At 45.3% G+C, this 11896-nt stretch overlaps 2 protein-coding genes across 3 annotated transcripts; both read right to left on the reverse strand.

Moving 5' to 3' along the window:
* Nucleotides 1-1517: 1517 nt before the first annotated feature.
* Nucleotides 1518-4901, reverse strand: LOC117856944 (uncharacterized). Of its 2 annotated transcripts, none has more exons than XM_034739398.2 (3): nucleotides 3374-4901; nucleotides 1900-2205; nucleotides 1518-1795 (listed from the first exon to the last, which is right to left on the reverse strand). In XM_034739398.2, exons 1-3 carry the CDS (start codon nucleotides 4049-4051, stop codon nucleotides 1748-1750), a joined length of 1032 nt encoding a protein of 343 aa, XP_034595289.1. In that variant the 5' UTR covers nucleotides 4052-4901; the 3' UTR covers nucleotides 1518-1747. The 2 variants fall into 2 exon arrangements, with proteins under 2 accessions (XP_034595289.1, XP_034595288.1); XM_034739397.2 differs by having other exon boundaries at nucleotides 1518-1805.
* Nucleotides 4902-5058: 157 nt separating this feature from the next.
* Nucleotides 5059-9428, reverse strand: LOC117856943 (two-component response regulator ORR26). Its single transcript, XM_034739396.2, has 5 exons — nucleotides 9255-9428; nucleotides 8103-8255; nucleotides 7591-7977; nucleotides 7408-7484; nucleotides 5059-6291 (listed from the first exon to the last, which is right to left on the reverse strand). The coding sequence occupies exons 1-5, from the start codon at nucleotides 9367-9369 to the stop codon at nucleotides 5287-5289; spliced, it is 1737 nt and encodes a 578-aa protein (XP_034595287.1). The 5' UTR covers nucleotides 9370-9428; the 3' UTR covers nucleotides 5059-5286.
* Nucleotides 9429-11896: the final 2468 nt, after the last annotated feature.

Below are 11896 nucleotides of genomic sequence, written 5' to 3' on the forward strand. Positions count from 1 at the left end.
ATCATCTTTTGCTTGTACATGGGATATGGTGGCATCTTCAAAAAAATTGCCACTTCATTTTTAATAGTCCAAAAGATCGCTTAATCACATTGCAAATAGATGAGTGAACCCGATTGAACCTTTCCATAGGCGTCTTAGGTTCAATACCTGTATGCCATTCCGGTAAATGATACCTTTCACCCTTGTAAGGAGCGAGGTAGCTAGGACGATTAGGATATTCCGCATCCACAACGTAGTATTTGCCTATATTCACATAAAAATAATATGAGTTATGGATTAATGCTACATGTTAATCACATTCATATATCAAATTGAACACATGTTACATTGTGGAGGATGTGGAAAAAATTCTTCATCCACTCTGAGTGCATTGTACAACACACTTGTATCATGCATAGCTCCAGGTTATCCCGTGGAAACATAAGTGAAACGCATGTCAAAGTCGCATACTGCTAGTACATTTTGAGTGGCCACCCCCCTCTTTCCAATATATCTTACTTGCTCATCAGGTGAAAGAGCAACACGGATATGAGTGCCATCAAGTGCACCAATGCAATCTTTGAAATGTGGATATGCACGTTTGTCATCTCTTATCCTTTTATGGACTGTGGGGAAGTTGGGATTCTTTGGTCGAATGAAATCTTTTGTCATAGCCATCAAAGTATTTAGAACCTCCTCAAATTTCAGTTTCGCCAGAATGCTTAAATCTATTTTGAGCTCTCCTATTAGACTCGTTTCCAGCACATGTGTATAGGAACATAGCAAGCATCTCTTGTGTGCTAATGTGCATAGAAGGTGGCAGCCCATACCTTCCCACCAACACACCATGAAGATCCAAGAAGATTTCATTGTTCATACGTAGTTGTCTATGACTTTCTCCAGGACTTTTCATTGTCTCTAGCAGCCATCCCGTTCCACTTATACCAGATGTCCTTGGTGGGGTTTTAACAAGGTAAAGGTCAGCATATATTTGTGCAATTTCTGCAGCACCCAACATAAGATTCCAAAAGACCTCGCTTTCATCATTAGAGTCATCACTATCGCTCTCACTTTCCTACAGATAAGAGATCATATGACATATAAAATAAAATAAGTACTTGACATTAAAATAACACTTAAGGTTGAATGACAATACTTCAGTCCAACAAATAAGTAAAAATTAAAATAACACTTCAGTTTCAATAACAATAGTTCATACGAACAAAAAAGTATTCTTAAAATGACACAATTCCTCAATTGCCATACTTGACATTGTACTTTCTGCGAAGCCAATTAAATCTAATCTCGTTTGTTGGCAGGGTCATGAACATTTCCCTTTGGTCCTTCTTCACAAACAACTCCGTGGCGATATAATGCACATCTGTATCATATCCTGCCCCACATTCCAACACAAGATCCATGACTTGTTGCACAGTTACTTCACCCAATTTTTTAGATGTAAAAGAGGAAGCGGACTCAGCAATCTTGGTTACTTGTTCCTGAATAACTTGTGTTGTTCCAGTTCTTTGTTTCTTTGCTGGTGGAATTCTTTTGTTTGCTAACAAAATAGTAGGAGAAGGAGTAACCTCTTGGACCTCATCTGTTTCATCCCAAGCAACTCCGTCATCGTCACAATCATAAGGGACATCATGAACCTCATTCACATGTCCGTTGTCAACATCCTCTTATGTTGGTGGTATGATGGGATTAGAGCTCGTAGGATTCCAATGATCGCTTTCATCATTAGTTATGTCAGCAAACATCACTGTCAAGTCCTCCTCATTTTGCAACGGTTTTTTTCGAAACTTGCCGCAACCTGAAAGATCCTGCAAGGACATCATCATTATTTACGAAAAGAAATGACATGAACCTATTGCTTAACAGAAATAAAATCAGAAATAAAATAGTTTCGGAACTCACCGCCCTTGCCTTCTTCCACCACTCATCATCCATATCAATCACACCTCTTGCTCTTTCCGATCCCGCACCCGTTTGCTTCCTCATTAATTTCTTCCAAGTCGTTAAATCGATCTTCAACTTATCCCACTTGTTCTTCATTTGTCGCTTGGTCAAACGAATTGCTGTGAGGTTGAAAAATTCATTGCTGACCTCATCATAGCCTACTGAGTTCAAATGAGTGTTCGGTCTATTCCCTTTCTTAACCAATTTGGCAAACAACGAACATATGATCGTCGTGTTTGCATCAGTCCATTCAATTGAATCACCCTGAATAACATATGACAGTCCATTCAAGTACAAGCATTCAAAGTAATCTGATCTCGTTGATAAAACCACAATTGTTATTCAGTCACAATCCATATAACATACAATCCATATAACAAAATATGCACCTATGACAAGCTCCGCCTTGAGCGGATGAACAAGAAGCACCTTGGTGCCTGCCAGAAGAAGGCTGCTGAGGCAGAGAAGGGAGAGAAGAAGTGAAGTGACCGGATATAGTACCTTGTTTGTTACATTCCAGTCTTGTAGTGGGTGCTACTGCCAAGGGTTTTTTCTAAGTTTTGTTTTAGTGCGAAAATAGAAACCAGCTGAACGGTTTGGTGTCCTCGTACTGTTTGATACCTGTTACTCGTTTTCTCTATTATATATGTTCACATCAGATTCTTGCCCTCTTGGCTTCTGAATTGCTTAGGATTTAATCTGTTTTCTCGCCTAGTTGCTTAGGATTTAATCTGTTTCCTTACATGTACTGGTAAAGGTATTGGGCCATTGTACAATAAATAAATGTGGATATGGGCACATGCTTCTTATGATCTCATACTTAAAAGTTTAACGTAGTTTGATCTAATGGGCATTAAGAAAAATAAGTGTGCAGACATCTCACATGAGCATAGACATGACCATTAACCAGGGGATCGGCGTATTTTTCAGCAAGGTCACCAGTCTGAAATCTCATTAACCAAACTATGGTACCTGGACAAATATAAGGAATTCTTGTGTATGATCCTGCTGCATGTTAATTGTAACTCTTCAATTTGCTCCGCATTCAGCGGACTTTATTGAAACAAACTCTATTACTGCTAAATTTCCTAGGCGATATACTAATATCTGTTTCCCCGGAAACAAACTCTAGTGCTGCTATGTTGGTAGCATACTATCTGTTATCAAATGGGTGGTCTACAAGAACACATTCACCACTGTATCCTACTACAGACATGTTTCTGAACACAAACTTTGGGTGCACAGCTGGTGGTCCATTCATTGCAACTAGTTATGACTACGATGCTCCTATTGAATAAACCTAAAATTAGTTCTGATTCGAAATAAAAAAGCAGGTTGATTGCAATTTGCAAAAAGTATGTTTTCATACCTACCATAACAGAAGTCCTTCCGTGGACCATACACAGAGAAAAGCGAAAGATGAAACCATTACCGTGTCAGGAGCATTTCTCTTTGATGCCTTCTCATTGCCATGCCCGGCGCAACGGCCACGGCCACGGCCGCCACCCCTGAAATTGCCAACACGGCCACGACCTCGTCCGCCGACGTCCAGACCTTGGTCATCATCATCCTGGCCGCCAAAATCACCCCTGGACGGATCTTGCTCCATGCCTGATGCAGCGCTTAGCCCACGAGCTCCTGCCTGCGCGAGGCCGCCCCTCACCGCGTCGCCCAAAACGGCGGGGACGCCTGTCACTGTGCCGCCCAGACTGGCGGGTGCCTCCCTCATCGCGCCGGTCGCGCCGCCCAGAACGGCGGGGCCACCCCTCGGCGCGCCGCCCAGACCGGCAGGCCCTTCACTCGGCGCTGCGCCCAGACCGGCGGGGGCCGCACTCGGTGCTGCGCCCAGACCGGCGGGCCCTTCCCTCGCCGTGCCGCCCAGACCGGCGGGGGGCTCCCTCGTCGCGCCGCCCAGACAGGCGGGCGCCTCCCTCGCCGCGCCACCCAAACTGGCACCTCCGTCCTCGTCCATCTCGCCGGAAGAGCGCCGACGGCGGCTCGGCGGATGCCTCGGCGCAAGGTCGGGCAACAGGCAAGTGAGTAGCGGATGGGTCTCGGTGTTTTTTTTCTTTTGACCGAAATCAAAGGGGTACTGTGTAACGGATGGCATGGTGGGTAAATAACTACGAATTCCACGACGAGGTCTGTAAACAAGGTTTTTGAGCACCCCTTGAGATACTCCACAAAAAACGTGGATCTACCCCTGCTCCACGTTTTTCCTGGAGCCGGAATTGCTGGAGCTGAACAGCGTTTGGATGCGATTTTTTTGGAGTTGATGGAGTGGAGTGATTTTTGGTGAAGTGAAGTGCTCCCAAACACGCCCTAAGCGTCTTATGTACAGAATCCTGGTAAGACGGCAAAGGGAAACAACAATCAGCACAGAACGTCGACTTATCGTGCTAAGTAACCAGTCTCAACTTTGCATGAGGTTTGGTTTTGATCGTCAGAGTAATTGGGCAACTGACAGAAAAGAGTCCGCAAGACAAGGATTTATGCAAACCAGTCAACTTCAGGCAATTTAAAGGGGCGATATCAAGATCAGCTACTACTAATTAGTATAGACTATGAACGTTTCATTGAGAAGTAGAAATAACTATCGCTTCAGGTAATTCAGATATATCACGTTTTGCACTGTGAGGGACGGCTGTATATGTCACTTTTCAGAGTACAACTGTAGTTGTGGCGATGATTAACTGATTACTGATGTCAGTAAACTCTGCCACTCTCATAGTCTTCAACTCTTCATGACATTCAACATCCATCGGAAACAGCCGGTCCTGCTGATGCAGCAGTAACCGGGTGCCGGTGATGGGACAATTTAAGTTGAAGAACTAGTCTCTAGGCAAACTAGTCCGCATATATATTAGCTCTGCATCAGAACTGCACTAGAACTCCGCGTACAGCTGTATCACTGTCGCATTGACCTATGTGATTCTTTCATGTTAGATCAGCAAATGACCTCACAATCAGCAGCCTCTGCAGGGATTCTCTTCGCCTGTACAAATAGTTTTCCTGTGAATGTCATCAGGCTAACATAGTGTATGCAATGCTGCATCATAGTTAAAGTTTTCTGTAAATGTCAGTTGTGCAAGCCAAAGATTTGACAATCTTCATACATAGTTTCGAAGATCATCGTAAAGGGTATATATTATAATCACTGTGCCATGACACAATCTATAATACAGACAATTATCAAAAGTGGAGAGACTAGAAATTAAATCCTTCCACCACAGGATCAAGTTAGATCACTATAGCCCTACAGGAGGCGCTATATGGGAACATACCAAAGAACATCATCCTTCTTCACAGAAGGACATGGTCGAAAGATGGGAGCGGCTGAGGCATTCATGCAAATAGGCATTCATCTAGCAATGGGAACTCCATTATTTCACTACTAAGCTCTGGATCGTCATACCAGTTATTCTGCAGTCCATGTAGCATCATTGCATCATTGCACTGAAATAAATCGATGTTGTTCAGTCCTATGCCTTGAAGTTGATAGCCAGACAGGTCATCAGGTAGACAAGCCAAATCAGTACCGCATATGATACTCGCCTCTTCTGAATTAAGCAAAGTGGTTTGGTTCCTTGCCGGATCAAAAAGACATTCTTTACTGCTGGACAACCCCTCCACACTGGAAAACTTCGGGTCATTGTTAGTTGAGGTCACAACACTGTCACTAAGTTGAGCAGAAACTGAATCAACTGTACACGTCAGTGCCGGTGATAAGGACTTCATACAGCCAAGAAGATCTCGTTTTACATCTGAGAAGTCTCTGACATCCCCCTCCATGCTGCAACTCATCGATACTAACGGTGGTGGGACATATAGATTACCAGGGGTGATTGGGTGCTCTAAGTCTGGTTTGGGCAGGCAAGAATAGTCTCCTAGCAGGTCGCAGCGTTCATGGTTATGCTTTGGGTACTGCATGAACTGCTTTGGTGGCACATTTCCACTCCAGGACTGACATTCCAAGATCATGGTTTCTGATGGCTTCCTGTCCTGATTCAATGGCATTCTTTCAAAAGAGAGCACCCCACCTAAAGGCGAGGCACTGGGGACATTCTGAGGATCAATAACATCACTTACTGGGGTTCCATTTTTGTCTGACACCTTCAAGGGCACCACAATCTTCGTGTCCTCCAAATGAGGATCGAGCATGTTGCTCTGAGCTTGGATCTTCTGAGAAGTATGCTGAAACCCATTGGCACCATTGCTAGGTTGCTCTTGGAAGGAGTTTCGGAGGTTAAGGTTATCCGGTGGTCCCTTGTGACTGAAATCTTGCCTAGTAGCACCCAGTATCCTTTCCTCATTCTGCTTTTGCAACCTACTCAAGTATAGGCGATATTTCTGCATAGAAAAATAAATCTATTATTAGGACACTCGAGAGTATTTCAAACTTTGATTCTAAGGATGTTAAAATAAATCTAAGGATAAATTCTAGACTAGAGCATAGAAAAATAAATCTATTATCAGACGAGGTTAATACTAGAAAACATCTATAAATTCTAAGGATGTTAAACTTGATTCTAAGTATTGAATTACATGATCTATTTCAAACTTTGTTTGGCCTTTCCATGAAACCTCGAATGTCTTTATATTTCAGGCTTTAAGGATGAACGTGCAAATTGCTTGCAACAAAAGGCTTCGTTGATTTGATTGTATTGTATGTTGAGGATGCAAGTAATGTTGCAAAGAAGTTTTCAGAGGAAGCTGCTAGATTACTAGGTTACAAGAGTTAGCCCAATGAATTACACAATTGGAGCTTTTCCATGAAGATGACTAGGCTAAGAGTATGTTGTGTCAAAGCTCATCAGCAATCAGCATAAGATCCAGTTTTCAAGGAACAGAACATTAAAAACAGGGAAAAGTTCAATTTTCAACCTCCAAAACCGGATAAGGAGGGCCATCCAACTGTCAAAACCGGGCAAATTTGGCCCTTTGGGTGGTTTCGAGGGTGGTTTCGAGGGTGGTTTTACATTTTCTAGAAATTTGAAAGTTTTGGTTTGATAAAAAAGATCATAACTAATTCATTTCAAATCCAAAAAAATGAAGTTGGTACCAAAAGTTTTCCAAAAATGTAGGCTATTTGTTGGTACTCATTTGGAGTTGTTGACATCATATTTGTTACCATTCCTAGTGTTTTATTGCTCTTAATAAAACACAAGGAACATGAACAATTAAGATTCAAATAATGCCAAATAGAACACCAACAGATATGTTACATTTTCAGAAATTTTTTGGCACCAATTTGATATTTTACAGATTTGAAATGAATTAGTTATGAATTTTTTAATTAAACCTGAACTTTTTAAAATTCTAGAATATGCAAAACCACCCTTGAAACAACCCAAAGGGTCAAATTTGCCCAGTTTTGATAGTTGGATGGCCCTTCCTATCTGGTTTTGAAAACCGAACTTTTCCCTTAAAAAAAGGGTACTCTTTTGAATATGATATCTGCCATACCTGAAGATGACTGGCTACATTCTCCCTTGTCAGGCCAGGAACATTCATTAGGTCCAGTATTTTCTTTGGCCCAACTTCTGCAAGACACCAACAGTTGCAATTTCAAATTGGCATCGTGAAAATTTTATAAATTCAGGAAGGAAGGTGCAAATTTATCAAGTTTTTTTTTTTGAGAGGACTCACTGTCAAATCCAATCTGATTCACAGCATTAACAAACTTCTGGTGAAGATCAACGGACCAGACAACTCTAGCCTTCTTAACGGTAGCGCCATCACTCGAGTCTTGATCTGCGTGGTCCTTATCAACATCTTTTCTCTTCCTCATGGTATCAGAATCAGCTCTCATAAATAATCCCCTCTCTTCCAATCCTTCACAGCCATTTCTAAATATTTGGAGATCGTCACAGCTGTCATTACCTTCTATTTCTTTCACCTCATGCATTTTCTTCCTATACACGTGTTGCCAGATGTTCCGAAGTTCCTTCATTCGAACAGGCTTGAGGAGATAGTCACAAGCACCATGCTGGACACCTTTCATCACCCTACTTGTTTCTCCATCGATGGACATCACTGTGAAATCAGATTGGAGCAATTTGGTATTTTAAGAATAGATATTCAAAAAAGTAGAAAAAAATATATTATTTATTTGTTCTCTGAAACTTGCAGGAAGACGAGTTTTGATGTTGAATACTGACTTATAACAGGTAGATCCATCTCAAGTCCAATGTGCTCGAGAAGCTTGAAACCATCCATGTCAGGCATGTTGACATCACTTATTACAATGTCAAACTTGTTTCTCCTCTCCCGAAGAATTTGGAGGGCAACACTGGCTAAACCGCATGTGGTGACTGCAGGGAAATAACTACTTTAGTCTCAGTACAGATTGATTCATGATAAGAAATTATATACATGGACGTATGCATGCACTATGATTTGGTTGAAAGTGTGATGGATTATTAGCAATAAAAATTGTAAAAGAAAACAGACCATTCAATACTAGTGATAACCGATAATAGGTTTGCCAAACAGACTAAAAATTCTGTTCAAATGAAAGATTGTCCGCAAAAACCAAATATGATATGCTGTTGGGTAATTTTATTGAAAATTTACTGCTTACAAAGCCAGTTATGGTGCCTAAATATATAGCAAATAAACAGTCTGCACCCTGCAGCACTGTAAAGTAAGAAGACAAGGCACGGAATATATTTTTAAACTATATACAGTGCTTAAATTACACGCTGGTGGAACAAATTAAGTGTTTTTATAGATACACAAGCCATCAATCTAAAACAGTGAAGAAATAAAGATAACTTCAGAATGAAGCAAGGTTTAAAATGCCTATCTTGCTCCATGTTTCACCATAAGAAACTTTTAGGGGAAGAAGATAATGGATTAGTCCTATAGCTTTCACTCATAAAGTTGGTGCCACACGGTATGACAAACTATATCCAAGGCAGAAATACCTCCTGTCCGAGCAATCGCGATTACTTCACTTGTACTAGCATACAAGCAGATAAGAGAAGCCCAAAAGTGGGAAAACTGATGTGTCATGTATATATAAAGAAACTCCCCGAAGAACATAAGCAACCAATCACCTTAATCAAGAACCTTATCCCCACCTAAACCAACAAGGACTTGGCGAAAGCCGAAAGGAGACTACATACTTACCAGAACGTACTCCTAACACAAGCACGAGATGCAACAAAAATCATTCACTACGTAATTTCAACGAACACTAGGCGTGGGTGCGTGAGCGGAGCACGTGATCACCCATCTTTCCTGTTCTCCCAACGCGACTTATCCATCAAGCTGAAGAAACCAGAGAGGAAAGCAGCAGGGATTCCAACCTTCGTAGGAACACTTCCTGAGCATCTTCTCCAGGATCTTTAGCCACGTCGGGTCGTCGTCCACGACGAGGACGCGCAGCCCGTAGGGGAACGCGGTGGCGTCGGCCAGGGCCATGGCGCCGAGCCTACGCGCAGCCCCCCTCCGCCTCCGGCCGCCTGCTCTCGCGGCAGTGGGGGGGGGGGGGGGGGGGGGGGGGGTGAAGTGGGGAGTGGGGGAGCAAGAAGGCAGGGGAGGGCGGGGGGAGCTTTAAAAGGCGGTTAAAAAGGGCGCAGCGGGGAAGTGGAGGCGGAGGAGGCCGCCGATAAATATTGGCGCCCGTTGGTTAACTAACTTTATTCCCTTCCACTGTGCCCGCCGAGACGGTACGCGTCCCTGTCTCCCTCGCGTCGTCGCCGGGCTAGGATTTGTGCGACCCAAACGGTGTCGTTGCTTTGGAATAACCACTCGGCTTGGCGAGCGGAAGTGAGTCGCCACCGGTCTTGATCGAGTGGAATATGAACTAGCAAGTGCCAGGCTTCACTTTCTTTCTGGTGGGAAAATTGGTTGTTATGTAGCCATTGCTTGTTTTGAAGTAGTTTTTTTTCTTTTCTTTCCACCAGATAAAGCAGGGAGAAAGTTCAAGAGGAATATGTTGCAACGGTTAATTAGAGGATTCGTCTCTTCGTATAATTGGGAAAGCAATACCGATATTGTTGCGATCACGATATGTATGGTAGGATTGTTGTTATGATCTTTGAGTCTAGATTGAGTAGGATCGAATAGCATCGTACTACCTCCGTTCTTAAATACATGTTAGTTCATATTTAGGAACGGAGGGAGTTATAATATATATGTACCCTTATTTCAAATTCGGAAATTCCATCAGTTCAATTACCATATTTCTTCTGTTTACAAGCGTGCTCATATCTACTCCCTCTGTTTACAAACAGATGACGTCTATACCAAGCTAATTTCTAAATCTTAAATATGAGGGACTACTTATTACGTCATAATCAATAATATAGGCCTCCATTTTGAGAAGATAGATGCTAGTACAATTAATATATTCGCATTTGCAAACTATTTAATGTTTTTCATTTGCTAGTTTTTTTTTAATTTGGGAACATGGTTCCGTTGTTACAGTACGTATATACCGCTCCAATTAAGGTTGCTACCTAGTAGTTTGCATCAGATACCTTACACCAAGTCGTGCTAAAATCTAGTACCTTTACTGAGACTAGTCATGATTCGTACATGTAGCAAAACACTGACGGAAGATACTCTTTGTAGTGCCGTGAAACTGAATTTTTCAGGTCAAAGCTTGCACCTTTGAGCAAAGCACAGGTGCTGTTCCGTTTGTTTTCATCTCTTCTTTTTCCCCCTCTATGCGTCCGTCCATGTCCATCATCCTCCCCTCCCCCTGGCCCTGGTGTGGTGGGTGCCTGGCAGTCTTTGTCACGGCGAGATGAGAAGAATTTTCCCCGACAAGAGAAACCTGTCGGTCGGATCGTGGCCACCAGCGGCAGGCCGGCACCACCACGCGCGTCTCAAATCACGCTTCGCGCCCCAATTTGGTAACCTGTAAAGGCCGCGCCGCTCACATCCGATGAACTGCTAGTCCATCCATACCTGGCCGCTGATCGCGTCGTGTGGCCAGCGTCCTCCGGCGCGGTGGAAAAGCGCCGCGCCGCGCGCCAAGGGCGCGGCACGCATCGCCCGGCCGAGGACGCCCCGGCTGTCACCGGCCGGCGCGCGCGGCCGAGGAACCTCTCCTGGTGGCAGGCGAGATTATTCCAAGCCCTACGTGGAGCCGTACCCGCCTGAGGCACGGGAATCCCGGCACTTGCGTGGTTTCATAGGCGCGGACCATCCCCGTGCAGACACGCACGGCGCCACCGGCGACGTCGCTGTTCATCATTTCCCACGCCGGCCGCCTGACTGCCGCACACTTGCACTTCGCACGCACCCCCCATGTCGTCAAAGCGCCAAACGCTGCCGGCCGCCGGTACGAACGAACCAGCGAGCCCCACGGTTCCGCATGCACCCGACGCGGCTAGCCAAGCTCGCGGCGCGGCGCGAGTGGCGGACCGGCGGCTTTGCGCCAGATGCCCCCGCGCCGCGCCGCACAAGCAAAAGGCGCGCGCGCTTGCAACGCACGGGCCAACGCAGAAGAGACAGGGCGATGATCTCCCTCCCCCCCCCCCCCCCCCCCCCCCCCCCCCCCCCCACCCCCGTCCGCGGCGCGCGCATGCATCCGCATCCGCACACGTGCCGTGCCGGCCCCCGGTGCGGAGGCGCTCGGCGATGCCAGCCGCGGCCGTGCGGTGCCGGGGCGGGGAGGAGGAATTGGAATGTGCTCGCGTGGGGGCGGGGCCCGGGGGGCCGGGGGGCGGGGGCAGCTGAGCACGAACCAAAAGCTAGGCTAGGTGGGCGGTGCCGGTGCGCGCCCAACGTGGAAAGGCCGCACCGGGCGGCTAAAATATGTGCGCCAGCGGCCAGTGGGCGGGGGCATGGGAATGTTCCTTCGTTCGCGCGAGCACTCGCGCGTCGTTCGTCGCCAGAGCATAGCATTCGGCGAAGCGTGCTAGCAGCAGCGGCGAGTAATTGGGAGAGGCATGAATCACATCGCCCCGCAGCGGGGAGCTGGCTCTCGGATGATGGT

Source organism: Setaria viridis, chromosome 5 (genome assembly GCF_005286985.2).
Source record: "Setaria viridis chromosome 5, Setaria_viridis_v4.0, whole genome shotgun sequence".
Classification (NCBI taxonomy): domain Eukaryota; kingdom Viridiplantae; phylum Streptophyta; class Magnoliopsida; order Poales; family Poaceae; genus Setaria; species Setaria viridis.

Coding starts and splice junctions, on each gene's coding strand:
- LOC117856943 (XM_034739396.2), bottom strand. CDS start 9,369: ATGGCCCTGGCCGACGCCACCGCGTTCCCCTACGGGCTGCGCGTCCTC. Junction 8,256..9,254: donor CAGGAAGTGTTCCTACGAAG/GTTGGAATCCCT, acceptor ATTTCCCTGCAG/TCACCACATGCGGTTTAGCC. Junction 6,292..7,407: donor ATGTAGCCAGTCATCTTCAG/GTATGGCAGATA, acceptor TTTTCTATGCAG/AAATATCGCCTATACTTGAG.
- LOC117856944 (XM_034739397.2), bottom strand. CDS start 4,051: ATGCCATCCGTTACACAGTACCCCTTTGATTTCGGTCAAAAGAAAAAA. Junction 2,206..3,373: donor AGAGAAATGCTCCTGACACG/GTAATGGTTTCA, acceptor TATGTTATTCAG/GGTGATTCAATTGAATGGAC. Junction 1,806..1,899: donor GGTGGAAGAAGGCAAGGGCG/GTGAGTTCCGAA, acceptor ATGTCCTTGCAG/GATCTTTCAGGTTGCGGCAA.